Source organism: Babylonia areolata, chromosome 1 (assembly GCF_041734735.1).
Source record: "Babylonia areolata isolate BAREFJ2019XMU chromosome 1, ASM4173473v1, whole genome shotgun sequence".
Taxonomy (NCBI): Eukaryota; Metazoa; Mollusca; class Gastropoda; order Neogastropoda; family Buccinidae; genus Babylonia; species Babylonia areolata.
This window is the reverse complement of record NC_134876.1, coordinates 70,251,355-70,279,217: the sequence shown is the minus strand read 5'-3', so window position 1 is coordinate 70,279,217 and position 27,863 is coordinate 70,251,355. Positions and strand designations below refer to the sequence as shown.

The 27,863-nt window shown below is 42.8% G+C and overlaps 1 protein-coding gene across 1 annotated transcript in view; it reads left to right on the top strand.

Moving 5' to 3' along the window:
* Window positions 1–15,660: 15,660 nt before the first annotated feature.
* The window catches only part of LOC143286655 (transient receptor potential cation channel subfamily M member-like 2), a 50,709-nt gene continuing 38,506 nt past the window's right edge, over window positions 15,661–27,863 (top strand). The window contains exons 1-7 of the mRNA XM_076594295.1: window positions 15,661–15,814; window positions 16,889–17,929; window positions 18,520–18,599; window positions 23,080–23,254; window positions 24,447–24,627; window positions 26,703–26,869; window positions 27,382–27,586. Coding sequence (XP_076450410.1) covers window positions 16,907–17,929; window positions 18,520–18,599; window positions 23,080–23,254; window positions 24,447–24,627; window positions 26,703–26,869; window positions 27,382–27,586 — 1,831 coding nt within the window. The 5' untranslated portion in view covers window positions 15,661–15,814; window positions 16,889–16,906. The remainder of the gene's footprint in view (window positions 15,815–16,888; window positions 17,930–18,519; window positions 18,600–23,079; window positions 23,255–24,446; window positions 24,628–26,702; window positions 26,870–27,381; window positions 27,587–27,863) is intronic.

Below are 27,863 nucleotides of genomic sequence, written 5' to 3'. Positions count from 1 at the left end.
CTCCCCTCCCCCCCAAAATAAAATCCTTTGATATACATAGAAATATTGAAGATTCGGCGTGACAAATTCAACCAACTTACCAACATCAACGCTGAACGTCACTGTCGTACAAGTCAGCTTCACTGAATTCGAAACCGTTCGCATCCGAAAAGCAATTCATCGCTAAATTTATGTCATTTCCTTATACATCAAAACACGCAGAATGTACTGGACAACTATGTTTTAAATAGACCTGTATTGTAGGGGTGGAAACACAGGGTTACAGTGCGGGAAAAACTGACGGTATTTCTTAACATATCTGTAGTAACGTGATCTGTTCAGCAAATGTCTATTGGAATAGGATGCTTCGATCGATTCCGTTCACACGTGTGTGTGTGTGTGTGTGTGTGTGTGTGTGTGTGTGTGTGTGTGTGTGTGTGTGTGTGTGTGAATGCGTGCATGTGTCTGTATATATATATATATATATATATATATATATATATATATATATACATATGTATGTGTGTGTGTGTGTGCGCGCGTGCGCGCGTATGCGTGTGTGCGTGCATGTGTGTGTGTGTGTAAGAGAGAGAGAGAGAGAGAGAGAGAGAGAGAGAGAGAGAGAGAGAGAGAGAGAGGAGCGAAAGAATTTTCAGAGTATGGTGAGAAGCACTTGGGCCAGAATTTCAAATAGATACTAGTATATGTTATCAGTTTCTATTCCAATACAGCAGTCACATTACAGGGAAGGTGAAAATGCACGTGACGTAAGTAACGAATCTGCAAAGAATGTTTTTGGACAGATTTAGGATACAATATGATTTCAGTTTTTAAGGAGGCTTAAAGCATGCAAAATACTTCTCTTTCTTTCCATGTGTGTGTGTGTGTGTGTGTGTGTGTGTGTGTGTGTGTGTGTGTGTGTGTGTGTGTGTGTGTGTGTGTGTGTGTGTGTGCGTGTGTCTGTGTGTGTGTCTGTGTCTGTGTCTGTGTTTGAGCGTGCATGCTTGTTCGTGCGTATTTGTGTGTATGTGTTTGTGCGTGTGCGTGCGTGCGTGTGTACGTGCGTGCGTGCAAGTGATGTCCGTCAGTTAAAGCAGTATTCGCTCTGTACAGAATTAAAAACTTAAAGTCGACGGTAAGTGTAGGGAAAAATAGCCATACAAATATATTAATCTGCGTTTGAGGTGAGAAGAAAGAATCGCCATGACAGAAAAAGAGAAAAAGCGAAAACAGATTCAGCAGTTCTCAAATTTCCGATGCTAACGAAATCTGAATGAAGATCATATTAAAAATAAAACAAGTTATGTGTTTTTGATAACAATCACAGTGCTTGTAAACGTAAATGAACAACTGTCCAAACAATGGCAAACAATGATTCTGTACAAATAAAAAGTCAGTCGTGTCCTCAGAAACTGAACAGCCAAACAATTTTTACAACAATGAGCGTTTCCCGTTTAGAGTGGATAGCTCCTTGATTATACTTTCTCCCTCCTGGTTGCAATTGGGCCGATAAAGTGTCTGCTGCGCATCTGATTTGCCTGCTCTACAAAGGATTCAATCAACAAATCGATGACAAAAGTGTGAAAAATAAAACCACGAGATTCCTGTCCACTCTCTGCCAACCCTAGGTTTTATGAAAATAGTAAATGATTGGCTGTTGTCCAGATGAACACTTTAAAAGGTCGTTCATTGAAGTCATGGACACGCCCCTCTGCCACGCTGGTCTTCGATGTGTCGTTTTTCACCACTCCACTATCTCTCCTCCCTCTCATATCAAATTTCGCGAAAGTACTGCACCCTTACTGCCAGTCATTGTCATCTGCTCAAAACTGATGTCTGATTGGACAGGTGGACTGGACAATGGTCAGTTTTGTCACTGTCGTTGTTATCACCTTCGGGTTCAAACCAGTCATCAGACAAGATAGATGCATGTCTGATCGTTTTTACCATAGATAATCATCTGCACAGCCTGCACAGTTGTGTAAATCCACTGAGTGGGACCACTGTGTCAGCTGGACAAAGTTTAGTAAGTTATTTTTGCACATAATGCAGACCCACTTTTCAGGCACGCTCGACGAACGCCAGTTGGTGAAACATTATCAAGAAGAAAGGGGTCATCCATCTGATGTATGCTCATATAATTAGTGTATATATAATCCAGACATCTTAAACTAACCGTTCAGATTCTGTTTGTGTTCACTGAACCAAACTGATGAGGGAAAAATCAGAATGGATGGAGGACGTCAGTGGACATCTTATAAGCACTATGAAAACAATTTTGTAGGACGTCAGCTGACGTCTTAAAGGCACTGAAAGGCACCGTGCTGAACTGGTTAAAACTCCACATCCCACATCCTCTAAAAGCGATAGTAGTAGACCTACGAAATCAGAGGCCGAGGTAGTTGAATTCAAACACAGAAAAGCAAGGAGGTTTTGCCTCATTTCCACCAAAACCAGTGAAGGTTTGTCGTAGTGAACACTATCGACTGATGTGCACCGTTTTTAAATTCCAGTCATTTGTCATTCCTGATGAAAGCAATTGATTTCATCTCTGATAAAAGTAACTGATTCATAAAGGCTGCTGCACTCCTGAACACCAAACCATAGTTGAGCTGGATCGTAAACAAACAAATAAACATACATACAGACATACAAGGTATTTGGTGATTTAGTGTAAACTTACATACAGACAGTCATAAAGATACGCAGACACAATGATTGGTGATCGATCTATTGGCAACGTAGGGACAGACAAACAGACAGACAGACAAAATGCACGATGATTTGCTGGCAGCTGATGGACCGACACGTGTGTGGAAAGTCAGACAGGCAGGCTGACAGGCAAATAAAGCGGATATTGTAGTATAGACCCCCCGTATTCAAGGGTGAACAAACTATCAAGCGTTCACTTAATAGAGTCACAGACTAGGACTGACGAGCGCACTCTTCATGTGTGCATGAAGACACACACACACACACACACACACACACACACACACACACACACACACACACAGAGACTTGGGCGAGGTTTCGTCTTCCCAGCAGCACACGTGCTCTGAATAACAGAGATTCTCTTCCCATTCTGCTCTGGTTGCCTGGCAACGCTCTGGGAGGCCAGACAATGATTGGCTGGCCTGCTGATCGATGCTCTGACCGACGTCATCCCACACGCTGGACCCGAGTCCTTGGCCCCGTGTTTGGGGCTGCTGCCTCATCACTGGTGTGGCACTGCGCAGACACGGGCTGTTGGTTGTGGTAATGATGATGATGATGATGATGATGATGATATGATGTGCGTGTGTGCTGTTGGAGTCTGTTGTTGCTGTGGTGGTGGTGATGATGATGATGACGAAGATGATGATGATGAAGAGTCTCTTGTTGCTGTGGTGGTGGTGGTGATGATGATGATGATGAAATGATGTGCGTGTGTGCTGTCGGAGTCTGGTATTGCTGTAGTGGTGGCAGTGATGATAATGACGACGACGAAGATGATGATGATATGATGTGTGTGCGTGCTGTCGGAGTCCGTTGTTGCTGTAGTGGTGGTGGTGATGATGACGAGAATGATGATGATGATCATGATGATAACAAGGGAGATGATATGATGTGTGCGTGCTTTCGGTGTCTGTTGTTGCTGTGGCGATGATGATGATGATGCCTGATGATGATGGTGATGCCTGATGATGATGGTGATGCCTGATGATGATGGTGATGATGCCTGATGATGATGGTGATGCCTGATGATGATGGTGATGATGCCTGATGATGATGATGATGCCTGATGATGATGATGATACCTGATGATGATGGTGATGTCTGATGATGATGATGCCTGATGATGATGATGATGCCTGATGATGATGATACCTGATGATGATGATGATACCTGATGATGATGATGATGCCTGATGATGATGATGATGATACCTGATGATGTTGATGATACCTGATGATGATGATGGTGATGCCTGATGATGATGATGATACCTGATGATGATGGTGATGCCTGATGATGATGATGATGATGCCTGATGATGTTGATGATGCCTGATGATGATGATGATGATGATGATGCCTGATGATGATGATGATGCCTGATGATGATGATGATGATGCCTGATGATGATGATGATGCCTGATGATGATGATGATGATGCCTGATGATGATGATGATGCCTGATGATGATGATGATGCCTGATGATGATGATGATGGTGATGCCTGATGATAATGATGATGCCTGATGATGATGATGTTGATGATGCCTGATGATGTTGATGATGCCTGATGATGATGATGTTGATGATGCCTGATGATGATGATGTTGATGATGCCTGATGATGATGATGTTGATGATGCCTGATGATGATGATGATGCCTGATGATGATGGTGATGCCTGATGATGATGATGATGCCTGATGATGATGATGATGCCTGATGATGATGATGGTGATGCCTGATGATAATGATGATGCCTGATGATGATGATGATGCCTGATGATGATGATGATGATGATGCCTGATGATGTTGATGATGCCTGATGATGATGATGATGGTGATGCCTGATGATAATGATGATGCCTGATGATGATGATGATGCCTGATGATGATGGTGATACCTGATGATGATGATGATGCCTGATGATGATGGTGATGCCTGATGATGATGATGATGCCTGATGATGATGCCTGATGATGTTGATGATGCCTGATGATGATGATACCTGATGATGTTGATGATGCCTGATGATGATGGTGATGTCTGATGATGTTGATGATGCCTGATGATAATGGTGATGCCTGATGATGATGCCTGATGAAGTTGATGATATCTGATGATAATGATGATGATAACAGGGATGATGATATGATGTGTGCGTGTTGGATCCTCGTTTTTGGTTTGTGAATATCGGAGTCTGGTGTTGTTTTTTTTTGTTACTGTGGTAACGATGATGATGATGGTGATGATTACGATGATAACAAGGACAGATGATGATATGATATATGCATGTTGTAACCTCATTTTAGTTTGTGTCTGTCAGGGTTTGTTTGTTGTTGTTGCTGTGGTAATGAAGATGGCGATGATGAACATGGTGATGATGATGATGATGATGATGGTGATGATAACAAGGACAGATGATGATATAATGTGTGTATGCTGGGTCCTCATCTTGGGTTGTGAGTGCCAGAGTCTGTTTGTTGTTGTTACGGTGATGATGATAATGACGAGTGTGTTGGTGATTATGGTGATAATGATGATGACGACGATGACGATGATGCTGATGATGATTGTAACAACGACTGTTGATGTCAGTATCTGTGCTGGGTCCTCATTTTTTGTTTGTGACTGTTCAGTTGGGTTACTTGTTGTTGCTGTGGAATGATGGAAGACGAAGATCATGATACAAAGGATAAGGACAGGATACATGATATAATTATGATATATGATATGATATGACGTGAATGTGTGTGTGTGTGTGTGTGTGTGTGTGTGTGTGTGTGTGTGTGTGTGTGTGTGTGTGTGTGTGTGTTTGAGGTGGTGATAGAGTGAGATAAAGAAAGACAGAGACAGAGGGAGAGACAAACAGATAGACAGACGGAGACCGACAGACAGACAGAAGACAGACAGAAAGAGAAAAAAAAAATAAGTCTGTTACAGACAGTGACAGGGAAAAAAGAGAGAGGGATCTAAACAGGCAGACAGTAGGACAGAGAAACAGACAGACAGACAGACAGAGACTGTTACATACAGAGAAGTCCATTCGCAGCTCTTGATCAGGACTTAGTAATTCATAATTCTCGCCCACGGGAACCGCTCAAGTCATCATTATCTATGCATTAAAAGCGGAGGCTCCCTCCACCTAATCATGGGTGTAAGTCTTGTGGATTGCACTGAAAGGACTAATTACCAGCATTAATTACTACCGTTAACCGTCGTTAACGCCCATCTTCTGTCATCAAAGACACTTTACACGTCGTGTAATGGGGTTTACGTGTAAGGACCTTTTCTTTTCTTGTGTGTTTTTCTTACGTTATTTTGTGTGAGTGGGTAACTAGATATTTTGTAATGTGCGATTGTGGAGTATTACTCTCTCTCTCTCTCTCTCTCTCTCTCTCTGTGTGCGTGTGTGTGTGTGTGTGTGTGTGTGTGTGTGTGTGTGTGTGTGTGCGCGTGGATCTATGCGTATGTACGTGTGTGAAAGTGTATCAGTGCATGCATGTATGTTGAAAGACAGACTGGCTGAAGACCAAACTGGCAGACAGACATAGTGATAGAGAGAGAGAGACAGAGAGAGTGTGACAGAGAGAGAGAGAGAGAGAGAGAGAGAGAGAGAGAGAGACAGACAGACAGACAGACAGACAGACAGACAGAGACAGAGACAGAAAAACAGAAAACGTGAGGAGGAGAGACTGAGGGAAAGTCTGAAGGGGGGTGGGGGGGTGGGTGGGGGGGAGAGAGAGAGAGAGAGAGAGAGAGAGAGAGAGAGAGAGAGAGAGAGAAAGAGAAAGACAGAAAGATTAAACGTGAGGAGGAGAGACAGAGGGAAAGTCTTAAGGGAGGAGGGAGAGAGAGAGAGAGAAAAGGGAGGTGGAGTGATACAAATGGTCAAAGACACACCGGTAAAACATGCTCTTCCTTCTAAGACTCGTATGAAAATAAAAATTAATGTAGTCATACGTTATCATGGGCAGATATAACGATAATGGTAAAACAACGACAACAACAACAACAGCAACAATAATAACACCCACGCACCAAAAAACTCAACAAAAATAACAACAGCCAAACAGCAACAACCACAAGAAAAACACTCTCACGGCCACAAAACACAAGTCACGATGTGCAATTACTGGCCATCTGTCTGAAAGGCACATCTCAGCTGACATTTCCACTCTGCTCAAGGGAGAGTCTTGGAGGTCGTGTTTGCTGCCAATTTCCGACCTTTGGCGAGGGTGCGGTGGGGAAGATGTGGGAAAAAGGGGAGCAGGATTGGTGGAGGCATTGACTGTCAAGCCTTTCCATTTTTTCCCAGTTCACACACACACACACACACACACCACACACACACACACACACACACACCACACACACACATACACTCCACACACACACACACACACACACACCACACACACACACACACACACACACACACCACACACCACACACACACACACACAACTTCGACATTTACCGTAATCTTTATTTGCTATACTGGGGTCAAACAGCAAATAATTACAACTCCGGTAATTGTTTCTCCATTTAAGGACACACATCTCCAAACCAACACTTGAGGCGATCCAAAAAAATATTAAAATTAATATGATCTTGACGTTCATTTAAAATATACACAGGGAAAGCCTCGATCCTTTAACTTAAAACTCACCATTCTGCAAAAATTGACATAATTATGTATAAAAATATGGATGTTACACTTCATTCAATAATCCTTTGAAAAATGGCACACGGAGTTTCCCGTTAATCCTAGGAGAGGGGCGTTAGATAACAATTTCTTACGCGAAATATCACCATATCATTATCCAGAGAAAGCTCCAGAATCAATCGAAGGTCAACCAGAAATAAAAAATTAACCATGGAGTGGGCGTTTGCCTGTTTTTTCAGCCTTTTCTTCTTCACTCGGTTTTCTGCCGAAAATCAAGTGGATTGATCAGAAAGGATGAAAAGCAGATCAATATCATTGGTTTCGTTTCCAACTGACCTCCAACTGGTTTTCGAACGATTCTTGTTTGATAACATGATGAAAATTCGTGTCAAAAATACTGTGATTTTATGCCCCTCTCCTAGGGATGACAGCATCAATTTTCAATGGAAGAACTGTGACATAACGTTACATCAACTGACTCAGACGGCATTCAAATGGCTCCATGACTTGTTGCCGGAAGTAGCTGTCTGCGCAAGCGGGCTTTGGAAATAACTTTGACCTTTTGTCAAAACACTTCGGGGTAACGTGGGAAGGCCCACTGATGTGTCTTGGTGTGACGTCTGCAGGCCAAGACACTGACATCATCGCAGTTTTCTTAGATAAAAGGGTGGCTTATGCATCATACGTGTAAACATACGCATACACGCACGAAACAGGCACGACCGTTACACACACAAACACGACGCATGCGCACTCACGTTGATATCGTTGAATATTACTCGTAAAAAGAACTGAAGTACCAACACACCAGACTGTTAACTACATACAGAAAACAACAATAACAAAACAACAACAAAAAACAAACAAAAAACAACAACACCCCATCCCCCTCACACACACGGAAACTAAACCATACGCATGCTCCCTCTCTCTATCTTACGTGTGCACGCACACACACACGCATTTACTAAACCACACACACACACACACACACACACACACACACACATCTTTCCCCAGACCCTGAGGGTAAGGATTGATACTGTGAAAAATGATCGTTCTCGGCAATTACTTTGGTGGGTATTGTGATTAGTGGCCTTGCCTGCACGTTCTACGTGGCTGGGGAATTCCATAGCGTCCATCCTCGCCTCTCAGCCGGCAAAGCCCTAGTGTTTTGCCTGTTTTTGTGTGAAACTCTTACTCTCGAGTTCGGACTTAAATTCAAACGCTTTATTGAGGGGAAAGGGAAAGGCGAAACGTTTCAAGACAGAGGGAGAGGGAGGTGTGTGTGTGTGTGTGTGTGTGTGGGGGGGGGGGGGCGGGTGTGTGTGGTGGAAGGGGTGCGGTGTGTGTGTGTGTGTGGGGGGGGGGGGGGGGGGGCCAGGGGGGGGGGGGGACTGAGAAACAAAGATCACACAGACAGAGATACGACCAGCCAGCTGGTCACACGGACACAACACAGGCAGCACAGAGAAACTTAGAAACGCAGGGAAAGACAACAGCGGCAGGGACTGATACATCTGTGCAATAGCCGAATGGTTAAAGCGCTGGACTTTCAATCTGAGGGTCCTGGGTTCGAGTCTCGGTGCACCTGGTGGGTAAAGGGTGGAGATTTTTCCGATCTCCCAGGTCAACATATGTGCAGACCTGCTAGTGCCTGAACCCCCTTCGTGTGTATGCGCACGCAGAAGATCAAATACGCACGTTAAAGATCCTGTAATCCATGTCAGCGTTCGGTGGGTTATGGAAACAAGAATATACTCAGCATGCACACCCCCGAAAACGGAGTATGGCTGCCTACATGGCGGGGTAAATAAAAAACAAACAAACGGTCATACACGTAAAATGTTACATGTCTGTCTGACTGTGTATGTGTGTGCGTCTGAAATCTGATTGAATGACACAGGAAACGAATGATGAGCGCCCAGTGGCAGCCGTCAGTCGGCTCTACCCAGGTAGGCAGCCTGTGGTGCAAATGTGCCCGTGTATGTAAAAGCGCTTAGAGCTTGGTCTCTGACCGAGGACAGGCGCTATAGAAGTATCCACATCAATCAATCAAAACATCTGCTTAGGGGCATAACAGGTAACTTTCCATGGGACTGTTCCTCCATAATAATGCACATGTATCTGTCCTCAGCCCGAGGGGTGTCCTTGTCAATGTGTCAATTTGACACATTCTCAGTGTCAACGAAAACACCAGTGGCGAGGCATTCAAGACTTACGCGTGATACACGCTTAATCGAGCAAAGCAATCATGGAAAACAAACAACCCCCCAAGCAACACTGCAAAACATATAATCTGGCAACGAGTCACACGCAGAGATGTAACCTTGACCTTTGGCCTCAAAGTTCACAAAGACGCGTTGATGTTCTGGCCAAAACAAATCAATTAACATGATTATGGAAATGTGAAAATTGAATGAAGAACCTGAGCTCTATCTTGCTTTTACATCTTCCCAACACCCATGTAGTGACCTTCGTCACTGACCTCTTACCTTGTTTTTTTTATATTTTTTTTATTTTTTTTAATTTAAATCTAATATTTCTTTTCACACGGGTTTTGTTCTCACCATGAGCAGTCATTGTAGCAAGTTTGATGAACATTATTCTCTCTCTCTTGCACGTTGAAACTTCTCCTATCAATAATTATCATGTGCCATGTTGTGACTTTAACTGCAATTGACCTTTATTTACTATTAATTTTTCCAAAGCAATCATGCTGCACGCATGATCAAGTACAGTACCAAGTCTGATTAAGATTGGATGTAAGAGACAGTTTCGATCCATTTTTTTCTGCTTTGCCAAATAATGACTGTGACCAGTCACCTCTCACTATATCATGAATATCATCATGTTGGGGATGACCTATCCCTACCTACCATCAGTCAAGATTGGTTCCTATGTCACTTATGTAGCCGAGAAAATGGCAACGTTAAAGTTTACCATCACACACACACACACACACACACACACACACGGACGCACGCACCGTGTCATCGCATTGACTCACTCTGTTTACACACGTGAATAAAAAAAAAAGAAAAGAAAAAGAAATCTAGAGGACCTACTGACTAAATTTGGGGCATTTGTGACTTAACATCGTCTCTTCGTCAAATGGTTGTCACGGTTTGTATGTCTCTGTTGTCCTGCATTGTGCTTTGAATTTTTAGTATGCTATTTTTGTGGCTTAATTAAAAACAACAAACAAACAAACAAACCAAAAACACAACCACGGCATAAACATAAGGAGTTTATGACCATGTCGACAGAACATCAGAGAACCAGTCAAACCGCCATAACAAAAACAGAAACAATAGATCAGGGACGATTTGACAGACAACAAAAGGAACGCACACAAGTACATTCATGCGCTCAAAAAGAGCAAACGACATCATCAACCGTTTCAGTTTCAGTAGCTCAAGGAGGCGTCAATGCGTTCGGACAAATCCATATACACTACACCACATCTGCCAAGCAGATGCCTGACCAGCGGCGTAGCCCAACGCGCTTTGTCAGGCCTTGAGAAAAACAAACAACAACAACAAAAACAAAAACAAACAAACAAAAACAAACACCTGTGCATCGAAATGCTGTCTTAAACATGGAATAATAACACTTAAAAACAGTTTTTTTTGTTCATGTCCGCCATGACTTTCTTATGTAACAAGTGATAATTATATAGTCGCCACGATAGACATAACTTCTTTATATTTTCTTCCATAATTAGTTTGGATTTCTTTTAACTGGAGCATCGCTTGTGTTCAACATGTCAGCATAACTAACAAATACTTCAGATCGGTAAAATATATATTCATCACAATGCATATCTATTATAACGTCTTCTTTTTTCTTCTTTCATGATTGGTTTGGATTGTTGTTGTTGTTGACAGGCATTGTTTTGGTTTTTTGTTTGTTTGTTTTTTTTAATTTCTTCACCTTTAACTATGCCCTTCCTTTGTATTGTGTCAGAATGACAGCCACATAATACGGACAAAACCATGCACCCATGTGAACTGATACTCGCTTGTTTCATAACATACAGCACGGGCAATAATCTTAATTATTGAAACTGCGTTTGATATCACAACTTCAAATCAAAACCGTATTTAACAGACTTACTGACTGAAAAAACCCATGCAGATACAGGTGTGGGTGACGGGCACAATAGCTGAGTGGTTAAAGCGTTGGACTTTCAGTCTGAGGGTCCCGGGTTTGAATCTCGGTAACGGCGCCTGGTGGGTAAAGGGTGGAGATTATTCCGATCTCCCAGGTCAACATATGTGCAGACCTGCTTGTGCCTGAACCCCCTTCATGTGTATACGTACGCAAGCAGAAGATCAATTAATACGCACGTTAAAGATCTTGTAATCTGTCAGCCTTCGGTGGGTTATGGAAACAAGAACATACCCAGCATGCAAACCCACGAAAACAGAGTATGGCTCCCTATATAGCGGGATAAACACGGTCATACACGTAAAAGCCCACTCGTGGGAGTTGCAGCCCACGAACGCAGTAGAAGAAGAAGGAGGAGTACGTGGGTGACAAACCCTAACAGTGCCTATTTATGTAAAGAAGAGCGACGGGCAAGCCCAACAGCGAGATGCACCCAAAATACAGAAAGAAAAGAAGGAAATTACAGGAATTTGAACTTTTAACAGATAGCTTCAGCAACAGAATATGCCTGATCATGCATTCATCAACACACTATAGCGCTACGATTAACAAGGTGGAGAGAAACAAGACATAGACAAGAAGACATCTGAAGGGGATGAAGGGTCAGAAATACAACATGGAAAACGCAAAGAACTGGAGAACTTAGACACATCCGGATTGTTAAAAGAGTCTTGCTTGCACTACTTGAAAACTGGTCACCTGGATTACCAAAAATAAAACACGAGGACTCCCTACCAACGATCCCCGAAAGAAAGAAAAAGAAAGAAAAAGAAAGAAACAAGTGCACGTATAAGCTTCTGTAAACTTTTTGGAGCGTAGGGGAGAGATGCCCAATCAAAACTGCTCTCATTGCATGGCTGAAACCAATCAACCAGTCAATGAATAATGCGGCATTATATTCATACCAGTAGTTTCTTCGTACCCCTGGTTGAATACATCTTTGGTCTATTTTGCAGTCCATGTTGCTATACATGTAATATTTTATGTAAGAAGCAGACTTTGTATGTAGCCAGAAACTTACGTCTTGGCCTGTCCAGAAGGCTACGTTATAACCATTTCTAGAAATCAGTTAGAAAAATCTCTCTCACTCAACATCTGATTCTGCCCCCCCCCCCAACCCCCGCTCCACCCCTTCCCCCAACACCCCCTCAAATCAGTTACACTCATGCCATTACCTGTTTCATTCCAAAGATAGCCACACATGCTATTTTCGGTGTGCAGTGCAGCGCTGACCAGCCCACCAAACAAGACCTCCGTACAGTTTCTTTGCACGTACAATCATCCCGGAATAGTCCTTCAGTGTATTCTCGAACGGCGATTGCTATTTTCGTGCTGGCCGATCCTTACCGGTATACAGTTGTTGCTTGCGCGCCCTTTCCGGAATGGACAATTAAGTTGCCTGTTGATCGACTTGGTTTGTCTTGGCATCCGTGTGTGTGTGTGTGTGTGTGTGTGTGTGTGTGTGTGCGTGCGTGTGTGTGTGTGTGTGTGTGTGTGTGTGTGTGTGTGTGTGTGTGTGTGTGTGTGTGTGTGTGTGCGTTTGTCTGTCTATCTGTGTCTGTGTGTCTCTCTGTGTGTGTGTCCGTGTGTGATACCATTATGTGGTATTTTTATTTGATCAGAATCATTGTTAGTGGAATTGTCCTCCCCCCTTGATTATAGACGGTTTTCATACAATGAAATGGACAATAAAATATGTCCGTATCGGTTTAACGCACTCGTCGTTACGACACACACGACAGAGAGGCGAATTCTGTGCTCGATCAAGAGCCAATATCACATTGCCTGAAAACCAGATCAAGTCTCTAGCCATGGGAGAACAAAACATTAATCATCCAGCCTTCTACCAGTCCCTGCAGTCATACTGTTGGTCACCTCGCGGTGGAAAGGTCAATACAGAGGGAACCCTGACAAAGATTCCCCACTCATTGGATATGCACAATATTTCGGTTTAATTTCGGGTCAGTACAATTAAGAGATTCCCTGTGGGAAGTGCTGCGCATCCAGAATCGGCCTCTTCTCCCATATGAGGACACACACCGACAGATATGCCTGCCTGCCTGCTCATCCGTCGGTCCGACAGGAGACTCCATCACAGTTAAGAGGGCTGTCCAGAAGACAGCCAATCAAGACACCCACTTGTGTTCATCTCTAATGTGAAAGACAGGACGTTGAAGGGATGCTGGAAATGGATTTCTGAATCGCTTTTTTTTCTTTCTTTTTTTTTTTTTTTTTTGATGCGAAACTAAGTGTGGCACTTCAGAAAGATTCGGAATGGATCCAAACGAGGGCTCGTGATGCTGTACTGAGACACCCACTTAGTCATGGGATCTGACCTGGTGGCAAATGTATCGGTGTTTTGTCAGTTTTGGTTATGGAAGATGTAAGGCAACAATTAAACACACAGGTTGTATACCCTGTCTGTCTGTGTTTACATTTCTCGTACTGTGTAGAAACACCGTGTGGCAAATTATGCGTCTTACAGCCTATATAATGAGTCCCCAGTTATGAAACTGTAGTAAAGTCACTTTTGTGCTAGGAAATGAAAATTTCATACGTAACTCTCTCTCTCTCTCTCTCTCTCTCTCTCTCTCTGTGTGTGTGTGTGTGTGTGTGTGTGTGTGTGTGTGTGTGTGTGTGTGTGTAACCATCTGGAAGTTTATTATATGTGCTGGATTGTGTCAGACTACTAGCTCGTAAATCTCGGATTCCACTCACGATGACTCCGATCGAGACAAACCATGGGCCTACATTCAAACCGTTGTGCTGTTCGTTTGGTAATAGAGGTGGACAGTATTTAGAGTAGTGTTGCTGTTTTTTCAACACAATGATGACATATGCGATTATACTCAGAATTACATCATTACATCTTCAGCTTACATTACCCGGCCAGACCATCATCGTCATTTTGATTTCACACGCGGCAGAATTGAACTATTTTACTCAGTACTGATCGATCGTCACTTGCACTTCCACGAGAGTAAGCAAAGTGAGAAATGAAAAACCCCACCACACAGCAGACACACACACACACACACACACACACACACACACACACACACACACAAAACAAACACAAACTCATTCAATTACAGAGATAAAAGAAACTAAGAAAGCAGCTGAACTCATACGCTGGACCAGAGCAAAAATCAACTTAATTTCTGTTTTCAGCATATAGTTATTATCACTGCATGGGTTTTATAAGAGGCCATCATCATCGTACTTATCAGGTATACTTATCAGATAATGACTGCACTTTTACTGTTGATACTATTTTTGTTATTATCTTTTTTTATATATACAACACACACACACACACACACACACACACACACACACACACACACAAACAAACACACACACACACACACAAAAACAACAACAAAAAACACCCCCCGCCATACAAACAACAACAACAACAACAACAACACACACACACACTCACATAATTATATACGTATAAAAAAAACACATAATTATGTACTACCTATTTATGTATATAAATAGTTTCTTTGCACGTACACAACACTCACATAATTATATATGTATAAAAAAAACACATAATTATGTACTACCTATTTATGTATATAAAATCACATCTATATCTATCTATATATTTTTTGGAGGTATGATATCAGACTTATCAGTTCTATGTACACCTAGAAAATATGTTCATTTAAAAATGTCCAACAGCAACCTGTGCTAGACTCAGAGAGAAAATGGTAGTGTTCAAATTTACCATCTTGCCAAGTTTAGTTCCTGTGTCAATTGATTGTGGCAGCCGAGAATATGCCAACGTTAAAGTTTACCGCGGAACACACACAAACATGAACATACAAAACCGAGACTCACTTTGTTTACACACATTAAAAAAAAAAAAAAAAAAAAAAGAAAGAAAAAAAGAAGAAAAAGAAAGAAAAAACAAAAACAAAAACAGAAACAGACAAAAAATATCCAGGTGTGCCGGAAAAAAAGGAAAAAAAAAGTTAAAAGAAAAAGAATTAAAAAAAAGTTCAAATCTATGTTATCGTAACACATTTTACAGGTACTATAGTATTAACATAATTAGATGGCGTAGTTTATTTAGATATTGAATGAGATAGATATTAGAAAACATTTTTATTTGTCAGCGCGGTAAGCGACTGACTTCCTAAGATACAACATGGCGGCCGTCAACAGAGGTAAACAATTTGTATTGTGAGACTGATCATTTGACCATTGGGGACCCAGAAGCGCTTTTGACTGTTGCTCATGAATGTGGAAGGCACTAGAGGTTGGATCAATGTTGTAATGTAAATCAGGCATGCTATTGCAACCCCTGAAAAGTTCGCTAAATTGTAATCGCTCTCACATAGGCGCGTGATTGTCAAAGGCCAGGCCAAAACTTGTCAGAGCGTGGTAACTTGGAACTGAAACCACACTGTCATCCAGATCGTCATATGCACACGCCAGCACCATGGGTTTCATCCATTCGTTGATATCATTTTTTTTATTTTATTATTTTTTTTATTATAAAGTTTCAGTATGTAGGTGTGTGTGTGTGTGTGTGTGTGTGTGTGTGTGTGTGTGTGTGTACTTTATGTATGCATGTCTACAATAAACATATGTCTTTATTTTTGTCTGTATTTTTTATGTTGCAAGGTGATATTAATCCATAAACTTAAGATGACTTGATTGGATGTTGCAAGGAAAAAAAAAAAAGGGGGGGGGGGGGGGGGGGAAGGAAAAGAAAGATATTCACCTTTAAGATAATCAAGTCTGAAAAAAACAACCCAACTTATGGACTGCACTGATTACGGCTAATGAATGTTCCAGTAGTTGTCGTCACCATTTCTTTTAGAAGATGGTGGTTTAAGATATTGTAATTGATTTTGTCATTGCAACAGACTGAACATTAGTTAATATGACTATAAATATTTGGTAGATTGAAGTGTTATGTTTGGTAGATTGAAGTGTTATTCTGACTGTCAATAGTTAACTGTTAGTGATAGTGCACTGTTTCTATGACAGCAAGAATTTCTATAGTTTACAAAATTATGTGTTGAGTGTATTAATATAAGTTTGCTGTTGATCCTCTAATTGCCTTTCTTTATTTGCCAATAGCAGAAGCTTTCTCATCATCTCTCCTTGTGTGTGTGTGTGTGTGTGTGTGTGTGTGTGTGTGTTATAAAAAAAAAACGACAACCCAACAACAAATCATCAATGACTTACCCTTTCTCCTCTCTAATGTTTTTTTTTTCTTTAAAAGTTAACATTAGCAACTGTGGACATACACATTACAGGTAATATGAGCTTGCCATGTGGCACTGCTGGAAAACCTGACAACATCACTGTTGTGTGTGTGCAGTGATGGGGAAAATGAGTGATGTCTGACACAGAACAAAAATGCCTGCGGACAGCACCCAGCATTTGTTCTGATCAGGAATCAGAGGCAGCACCAGGCATATGCAGCCTTAGCTCTGTTGACTTTGTACAGCGGCATAAACAGACCATGAGTGAGGATCTAGGCTTTCATCCTGGTCAGCAGCGGCCTCCTCACCACCAACAACGCTATGGCCATCAGGAGAGCATTGGCAGTCACCAGGATGACTCCAGACCTCCAGGTGCGTCTTCCAGACCAGCACCAGACACACATCAGTGGAGTTTTGATGCCAGTGAATCACAGTCCGGTGACACTAGCAGCCCCAGGAAAGGCAACGAAGATATTCCAACATTTTCTGTCGGCGCTGTGACCAGGAATTCAAGAAGCGAAACTGACAGTTTGTATGATGAAATGCAGAAGCGTTTGATGGGTGAAGATCCTGTTACTGGGGACCAAATTCCTCTTCAAAAGATGAAGAGATCAAAGCTCAAAGAAGACAGGAGGAGAAGGGATCGCCGTGGCAGAGAGGAAGAAGACACACAAGATGTCACTGGAACAGGATCACAGTCTGCGGAAGCTGCTGATTCTTTTTCAGAACATCTCCCCAAAGAATCCAGGAAAAAGAGAGGAAGCAGGAAGCAGCGGCGGGAAGCATCTTCTACCCAGAGCACTGGAACACGCACCAGAGAAATAGGATTCCAAAATCCAGCTTTTGACAATACAGATGGTTCTGCACTGGAAACAAGTGAAAGACAGCAGGCTTCTAATCCATCCTCTAGCAGTACCACTCAGAGGACCAGTGAAAGAGAAAAAACTACCAACCCTGCCTCAAGCAAGTACACTGGTGGTACTGCTACAGCTGTTGTGGATGGCCAAGAGGAAGATAATGATAATGGATTCAGGAACGGAGGTACACATCAGTCCTCAGACACTTTCATGTCACAGCGCAGTTGTCGATCAGTGCATACAGCTACACTACGGAAGCAGTCTCTCATGAGCTCTGAAACAAGGAGGAATATTAACCGGGTAAGTAGACACCTTTACTCTCTCTCTCTCTCTCTCTCTCTCTCTCTCTCTCTCTCTCTCTCTGTGTGTGTGTGTGTGTGTGTGTGTGTGTGTAGATACCTATACTGTATGAGTGTGTGTGTGTGTATAGATACCTATACTGTGTGTGTGAGTGTGGGTGTGTGTAGATACCTATACTGTGTGTGTGTGTGTGTGTGTGTGTGTGTGTGTGTGGATATTTGGGTGTGAGTGTGTGTGTGTGAGGGTGTGGGTGTTTGGGTGTGTGAGTGTTAAGGCACTTGCGCGTGCGCGTGTGTGTGTATAAAAGAGTATGTTGTACACACAATGAGATTTTTATGACTTTATAAATCAAAATAAATGTACACATGTAAATGATGGGATCTGAATGTCAGATGCAGTGTGTGTGCCTGTATGTTTTGGTGTGTGTATGTGTGTGTGAGAAGGCCAAGTGTGGAAAAAAAGTTACAGTTCTAAATGAGTGAGGAAGTAGGAAATTTAATGATTCTTTATGTGTGTGCATGTGCATGTTTGTGTGTGTGTGTGTGTGTGTGTGTGTGTGTGTGTGTGTGTGTGTGTGTGTGTGTGTGCAGAATTACACAGCGATGTACATCTACAACAACATCCAACAGAGAGAATGCAACATGTACGCTCGAGACAAGAAATCAGATAAGTCAGTTGTTTTCCTTCTCCTTTTCCTTCTTCCACTTCTGCTATGTATATAATTCATTCTGAACTTTCCCTTTCCTATCCTTTGTTTACTATGCCTCTGTCTGCTGATCCTTCAGCTTCTTCTGTTTCACTTTCTGTTGAACAGGGAATGTGAAAAGAAATGGCCAGGTTTGGAAGAAAATCAAACTTCAGAGAACAGGCTGCGAAGTAAAATGTGAATAACTCTGAAGTGTGTTCAGTTTCTCTTACAGTCTTAGGCCTTTCACAAGAGATGTGCAATGTTTGACTGTAGCCATAGTATTTGCTGGGTTGTTTTGTTGTTGTTGTTGTCTGTTTTGGACTCATCATCAGGCTGGTGAAGCTCCAACACATGCAAGCAGCAGTTGGGAGTCGGTGGTTGTGTTCTGGTACCAATATGATGATATTAACTCCTCCATTGACAACACTGTCATCAGAATCAGCAGCAGCAGCAACAACAACAAAAGTGCTGTCACTACCATCACCTCACTGACAATGATATTGGTGGTAAAAAAAAAAAACAACAGATTTTGGTTCCTGACTTCACCAAACACAAGAAAACGACTAAAAGGAACACAAACAGATGCCCTTCAGAGTTTGTTAGTCATTCTCACTGGCTGTCAACTCCATATGTGATCAAAAGAATGAAAAAGAAAAGTATCCAAATCAATAGTACCTTTCACTTTCGCTCCTCGGCTTGGTGTAAGCTGGCTAAAACCTGTGTGTTCCATCTTGACTTCTGACTTCTGTGATGTCATAAATTACACATGTATTAGATATATATGTGTAGAATAATTTCATAATGCAGTGAACGCTCTGTTTCACACTGCTTTTATGACATTATTTTCGTTTTAAAGCAGATCTTACTCTGTATTTTTTGTCTCCAGATATCATTTATATTTTGGTAGCTTCTCAAGGTCTGACAGGCATGTTGGGTTATTTGAAGGTGGGTTATCTCCCCTTCTCCCCTGCCCCCCCCCCCCTTTTTTTTTACATAAAATTTATATCTTTTTTTATATCTTTTTTTATTTTTATTTTTTATTTTATTTTTTTACACATTTCAGCAAATGTGGTGTAGCTGATATGGATCAGTCTGGATGCATGTTTGTGTATGTGTGATGCAGTGTAAGAGTTGATGGATCTTGAGTACATGTTATTATTTTGTAGGTCATGTAAATGTGCTTTTGTTGTAATGGTTGTGCTTTTGTGACTTTCATGCTTCTGTCGTGCAAATTGTGTTTTTGTTGTGTTTATAGTTGTGCTTTTATGACTTTTCATGATTCTGTATGTTAATATTTCATTTTATGTGTTTATTTGAATCTTTTTAAATATTGGATTTGTAAACTGGTTAGAGCTTGTTTTATAGTGCTATATAAAAATAAATTGTTATGTATTATCTATTTGTATTTCTTTTTATCGCAACAGATTTCTCTGTGTGAAATTCGGGCTGCTCTCCCTAGGCTAGGGAGAACACGTCACTACACCACAGCGCCACCCACATAAAAAGAATTTTTAGCTGTGCGCAGTTTTATTTGTTTTTCCTATCGAAGTGGATTTTTCTACAAAATTTTGCCAGGAAGAACCCTTTTTTTTTGCCGTGGGTTCTTTTACATGTGCTCAGTGCATGCTGCACACTGGACCTCAGTTTCTCGTCTCATCCGAATGACTAACATCCAGACCATCACTCAAGGTCTAGTGGAGGGGGAGAAAATATCGGTGGCTGAGCTGTGATTCTCTCGCTTCCTAGGCGGACGTGTTACCACTAGGCCATCACTCCATGTATTATGTTGATGCCTCCTTCAAGTGAAACTGATTTGTCAGTGGTGGTGCTGGTGACAGACAGAGCTGTCAGTGTAGTAAACTGATTTGTCAGTGATGCTGGCAGACAGAGCTGTCAGTGTAGTAAACTGATTTGTCAGTGGTGGTGCTGGTGACAGACAGAGCTGTCAGTGTAGTAAACTGATTTGTCAGTGGTGGTGCTGGTGACAGACAGAGCTGTCAGTGTAGGAAACTGATTTGTCAGTGATGCTGGCAGACAGAGCTGTCAGTGTAGGAAACTGATTTGTCAGTGATGTTGGCAGACAGAGCTGTGAGTGTAGTAAACTGATTCGTCAGTGATGCTGGCAGACAGAGCTGTCAGTGTAGTAAACTGATTTGTCAGTGACGCTGGCAGACAGAGCTGTCAGTGTAGGAAACTGATTCGTCAGTGACGCTGGCAGACAGAGCTGTCAGTGTAGTAAACTGATTTGTCAGTGATGCTGGTAGACAGAGCTGTCAGTGTAGGAAACTGATTCGTCAGTGACGCTGGCAGACAGAGCTGTCAGTGTAGTAAACTGATTTGTCAGTGATGCTGGTAGACAGAGCTGTCAGTGTAGTAAACTGATTTGTCAGTGATGCTGGCAGACAGAGCTGTCAGTGTAGGAAACTGATTTGTCAGTGATGCTGGCAGACAGAGCTGTCAGTGTAGTAAACTGATTTGTCAGTGATGCTGGCAGACAGAGCTGTCAGTGTAGTAAACTGATTTGTCAGTGATGCTGGCAGACAGAGCTGTCAGTGTAGGAAATTGATTTGTCAGTGACGCTGGCAGACAGAGCTGTCAGTGTAGTAAACTGATTTGTCAGTGATGCTGGCAGACAGAGCTGTCAGTGTAGGAAACTGATTTGTCAGTGATGTTGGCAGACAGAGCTGTGAGTGTAGTAAACTGATTCGTCAGTGATGCTGGCAGACAGAGCTGTCAGTGTAGTAAACTGATTTGTCAGTGATGCTGGCAGTCAGAGCTGTCAGTGTAGTAAACTGATTTGTCACTGGTGGCACACAAATATTCTGCCACCAAGAAGGGAGGTGGCAGAACTGTTAAGATGCTTATCTACCAGTACTGTGTCCATGAGTGTTGTGGGTTCAAATCCCAGTCTAGCACTTCTCACAAGTTTGAATGGAAAATCAAACTGAGCGCATAGTCGTTTGAATGAGAAGATAAACCAAGGTCCTGTGTGCAGCACACACTTGGTTAACTGAGAAAGAATCACGGCAACAAAAAGATTGTCCTCTGGCAAAATTCTGCTGAAAAAATAAAAATCAACCCCCCCCAAAAAACAACAACAACAACAACAACAAGAAAACAACAACAACAAAAAAAACAACAACAACCCACACATAAAAGCAGCAACAACAAAAACACAAACAAACAAAGCCATTCTGATAGACCTGTACACACCTTGAGAAACTGAAACTGTCAGTGGTGGTGATGGTGACAGGCAGAGCTGTCAGTGGTGGTGATGGTAACAGGCAGAGCTGTCAGTGGTGGTGATGGTGACAGGCAGAGCTGTCAGTGGTGGTGATGGTGAACTGACAGTGTCAGTGGTGGTGATGGTGACAGGCAGAGCTGTCATTGGTGGTGATGGTGAACTGACAGTGTCAGTGGTGGTGATGGTGACAGGCAGAGCTGTTAGTGGTGGTGATGGTGACAGGCAGAGCTGTCAGTGGTGGTGATGGTGACAGGTACAGAGCTGTCAGTGTTGGTGATGGTGACAGGCAGAGCTGTCAGTGGTGGTGATGGTGACAGGCAGAGCTGTCAGTGGTGGTGATGGTGACAGGCAGAGCTGTCAGTGTTGGTGATGGTGACAGGCAGAGCTGTCAGTGTTGGTGATAGTGAACTGAAACTATCAGTGGTGGTGATGGTGACAGGCAGAGCTGTCAGTGGTGGTGATGGTGACAGGCAGAGCTGTCAGTGGTGGTGATGGTGAACTGACAGTGTCAGAGGTGGTGATGGTGAACTGACAGTGTCAGTGGTGGGGATGGTGACAGGAAGAGCTGTCAGTGGTGGTGATGGTGACAGGCAGAGCTGTCAGTGGTGGTGATGGTGACAGGCAGAGCTGTCAGTGGTGGTGATGGTGAACTGACAGTGTCAGAGGTGGTGATGGTGAACTGACAGTGTCAGTGGTGGGGATGGTGACAGGCAGAGCTGTCAGTGGTGGTGATGGTGAACTGACAGTGTCAGTGGTGGTGATGGTGAACTGACAGTGTCAGTGGTGGTGATGGTGACAGGCAGAGCTGTCAGTGGTGGTGATGGTGAACTGACAGTGTCAGTGGTGGTGATGGTGAACTGACAGTGTCAGAGGTGGTGATGGTGAACTGACAGTGTCAGTGGTGGGGATGGTGACAGGTAGAGCTGTCAGTGGTGGTGATGGTGACAGGCAGAGCTGTCAGTGGTGGTGATGGTGAACTGACAGTGTCAGTGGTGGTGATGGTGACAGGTAGAGCTGTCAGTGGTGGTGATGGTGACTGACAGTGTCAGAGGTGGTGATGGTGAACTGACAGTGTCAGTGGTGGGGATGGTGACAGGCAGAGCTGTCAGTGGTGGTGATGGTGACAGGTAGAGCTGTCAGTGGTGGTGATGGTGACAGGCAGAGCTGTCAGTGTTGGTGATAGTGAACTGAAACTATCAGTGGTGGTGATGGTGACAGGCAGAGCTGTCAGTGTGGACGGGACGCCCAGTGGCACAGAGACAAAGGCCTGAAGGTGGACCTGAACACAGAGCACAACTTCTGGCACTCTAAGGATCACACGGAGGTCATGCCCTGCGACTCCTTCGGAGAGATCCTCTTCAGAGGGTTTGGGTCTCAGTCTACCAACTCCCCTGTATGTGTAGCACTCTGAATGTGTGTGTGTGTGTGTGTGTGTGTGTGTGTGTGTGTGTTTGGTGTGTTTGTCTGTGTGTGTCTGTGTGTGTCTGTGCGTGTCTGTGTCTGTGTGTGTTTGGTGTGTGTGTGTTTGGTGTGGTGTATGTGTGTGTGTGTGTGTGTGTGTGTGTGTGTGTGTGTGTCTTTGTGTGTTTGGTGTGTGTGTGTGTTTGTGTGTGTGTGTGTGTGTGTGTGTGTGTGTGTGTGTGTGTGTGTGTGTGAGAGAGAGAGAGAGAGAGAGAGAGAGAGAGAGATTGCAGACCATGTAACTATATATGTGTGAATGTATTCACATGCACACACACACACACACACACACACACACACACACACACACACACACATCTATCTATCTAATTGTCTATCTATCTATTTATCTGTTTGTCTGTGTATCTATCTATCTATGTATCTATGTTCTTCAGTCTTTAGAGATATAGACATATATATATTTATATATGTGTGAATGCATGTGCATGTGTGTGTATGCTTTATATTATATACTTTGTGTGAGCATGTCTAGAAGTAGAGAGAGAGAGAGTGAGTGTGTGATTGCAGACATGTAACTAAATATACATGTGCAAGTATTTAAATGTACACACACATCTATGTATTCATCTGTCTGTCTGTCTGTCCAGCTGTCTGTTGATCTGTCTATCTGGAAAACATGTTTTGTAAAGCACCAAGGGCATTTTTTAACCAGGAGTGCCACATAAATATCCATTATCATTATTAACAGAAAGAACACTCTTTTGAAATTGAACACAGATGGTGTTGAACGACAGAACAGAGCTGGTATCTGATTGTATTGCATAGTATTGTATTACTTTTTGTGACAACAGATTCCTCTGTGTCTGACTGCTGTGCACAGACAGAGCATGTTGCTATGTACAGGGCAGTGCCACCCCTCTTTTTTCTGTCTGTGTGTTTGCTTTCCTATCAAAGTAGATTTTTTTCCTAAAGATTTTTGCAGGGGATAGGCCTTTTGTTGCTCTGGGTTCTTTTACATGCCCAACACATGGGACCTTGGTTTATTGTCTTATATCCGAATTACTGGCATCCAGACCACCACTCAAGGTCTGGGAGTGTGGGGTGTGGGGGTAAAATACTGACGATTGTGGGATGATGGACATATCTGTGTTTTACTGTTGCAGTACATGCGTGTGGACTGTGTCTGCGACATGGACAAGGTGTGGACGGTACTGACCGACTGCTGGCAGTTACCTGTCCCCAAGCTGATCATCTCCGTCACAGGGGGCGCCAAGCGCTTCACACTGCGACCCCGCCTCAAAACCATCCTTAAGCAAGGGCTGGTCAATGCCGCTGTCAGCACTGGTAGGGGATGTAGATGGTCAACGGGGTTACGATATTGGTGTTTGTAGATTTTGAATGGGTGAAACAGTGCTGTTATGGGTTAAGGCTCAACGCTTGGCTTATATCATTATATCAGAGACTGGCTAAAGTTTACAGTTGGGCCAAGAGCAGAGTGAGAGCTGTATGATCAATGGGTTTTTCTTTCCTCTGCAATGGTAATTCATTTGCAGCTTAGTCTTTTGTGAAGGACTGTGACTCTGAAACCAGCAAGATTATATTGGTTGTTAGTGCTGCAGCCTTGGGAGCTAGTTGGCCTTTGGGGACCATCCCATTGCAGACTGTGTCCTAAAGCCCTCTAGGCCGAGAGAGTGGGGATGTAATTCAGGCAAAGCATTCTCCAGTGTAATCAAGTTGTAGCCCAGATAATTGGGACAGCAGTTGCTTCCTCTGCTGTTATGATGGACACAGTCAGACATGACTGACCATCATACTGGTTTGGGTTGTAGATGGTGAATGGTGTACAAGTACTGGTTTTGGTTGCAGATGTTGAATGGTGTAACAATACTGGTTTGGGTTGTAGATCTAAGGTGAATAGTGTAGCAGCATTGGTATGGGTTGTAGATTGTGAATGGTGTTACAATACTGGTTTGCATTGTAGAATGTGAATATTGTAATAGTACTGGTTAGGGTTGTAGATTGTAAATGGTGATACATTACTGGTTTGGTTTGTAGACTGTCAGTAGTGTAACAGTGCTTGTTTGGGTTGTAGATGTTGAATGCTGTAAAAATACTGGTTTGGGTCGTAGATTGTGAATGATGTGACATTACTGGTTTAGGTTGTGGATTGTCAATAGTTTGTCAATGGTGTAGCAGTGCTGGTTTGGGTAGTGAATTGTGAATTGTGCAACAATACTGGTATGGGTTGTAGATCTGTGGTGGATGGTGTAACCGTACTGGTTTGAGTTGTGGAACATGAATGGTGTAACAATACTGGTTTGAGTTGTAGATTGTTAAAGGAGTTACAGTACTTGTATGGGTTGTAGGATGTGAATGGTGTAACAATACTGGTTTGGTTTGTAAATTGTGAATGAATGTAACAGTGCTTGTATGAGTTGCAGATCTGTGGTGAATTGTGTAACAGATTGTGATTGGTGAATAGGGTGATGAGGTGTTCAAAATGGAAAGCTTCTGTTGGTTTTGATGTGTGCGTTGACTGTGTGCAGATGATGGAGTCTTTTTATATATCTGAAGTTTGTTATTTTTGTGCACAGGTGTCTGTGGAACATAAATATCAACACACATTGTTGAATGTTTATTTTAGTTCAGAGATGAATCCCTGGTGGAGAAACAGCCATAAGGCTAGAAAGTGTTTATGACTTTGCTCAGTTTCAGTTTCAGTTTCAGTAGCTCAAGGAGGCGTCACTGCGTTCGGCCAAAACCATATACGCTACACCACATCTGCCAAGCCAAGCAGATGCCTGACCAGCAGTGTAACCCAACGCGCTTAGTCAGGCCTTGAGACAATGCAAACAGAAATGTAACTCTCCAGCCACAACTGAGTGATTACTGTCATCAGTAGGGGGCTTAGTAGATGGTGTCCTTAGTACATTCAATCAGAACAGGCACAGTGGAACTACCACCGAAGCGATTCAGCAGTTGTGCAGGGTTTCCTCTGGTGTGTGGCCTGCCAACACTAGGACTGTGACAGGCAAACCTAAGTGTAGCTGTATTTGGGGAGAAATGCCACTGAAACTATGCAGATCATGGACAGCAAAAAGAAAAAGAAAAAAAGAAAAGAAAAAGAAAATATATGAAAATAACGACCTGTAGCTATTTCTAAGCCAAGTTTGGTATCAACTGACTATGTATTTCCAGAGAAAAAGATAATGTTGAAGTTTACCACGGACACACACACTACACACACACACACACACACACACACACACACACACACACACACACACACACACACACACAAATACAAACACACACACAGACAACTGAAACACAAGGTTTTTACACAGACCCACTTTGTTTACACAAATGAATCAAGAAGAAATGTAACTGTTAGTGACTCAGGAGGGTGTGGTGCGTAGGTGCGTGGATCATCACGGGGGGCACGGCCACAGGGGTGATGGAGTTTGTCGGGGAGGCGGTACAGGACCACATCCAGGCCTCGGGTGAAGACCCCAATGAGTGTGTGGCTTTGGGCATCGCACCCTGGGGAGCAGTGGCCAACAACCTGGCTTTGGACGGAGAAGGGGTAAGGCCATGTTCCTGTCCTGTGGGAATCATGATGCAGCAATGATGATGTGGATACTTCTATACAGTGATATTAAGGATGGGGTTGTAATTCAACATGCATGTATCCTTTGAGGGAGACAGACCACAGCAGAAGTTTGTGTCAAAGTGAAGATTTTAAACTGTCAGAGGGAGACAGACCACAGCAGAAGCTTGTGTCAAAGTGAAGATTTTAAACTGTCAGAGGGAGACAGACCACAGCAGAAGCTTGTGTCAAAGTGAAGATTTTAAACTGTCAGAGGGAGACAGACCACAGCAGAAGTTTGTGTCAAAGTGAAGATTTTAAACTGTCAGAGGGAGACAGACCACAGCAGAAGCTTGTGTCAAAGTGAAGATTTTAAACTGTCATAATTGATTCAGGGCTGTGTGTTCTCAATATTTCCATGAGAAAAATATTATAGGAAATGTCTTGAATGAATAAATATATATATATCTATGTATGTATATATATATATATTGTTTACCTTTTGGTAGGAGCATGGTTTGTTCCCTGCCAACTACTGCATGGAGGACGTGGACACACAGCGCAGGGGGTGCGCTCCCCTGGACCACAACCACACCCACTTCCTGCTGGTGGACGATGGGTCGGAGGGAAAGTTTGGCACCGAGATCAAGTTCCGCTCCAAGCTGGAGAGTTATATCTCTCAGAAAGTGGAGACAGGGGTCACAGAAACTCAAAGTGTGTTGTGTGTGTGTGTGTGTTTGTGCGTGTGTTGTGTGTGTGTGTGTGTGTGTGTGTGTGTGTGTGCGTATGTGTTTGTTTTGTGACTGTGAGCATGTGTGTGTGTGAGGATTAGCTCATTCAGGATTATCTAAATTACATGTCAAAACAATTAAGATATTTCCATACTTTACCAATAGCAAATTTGTATACACACACAAATACCTTGCACAGTGTAGGCTTATTTATGATTGGAACCATTGAGATTTCAAGCAGAAATATCTTTTGATCATTT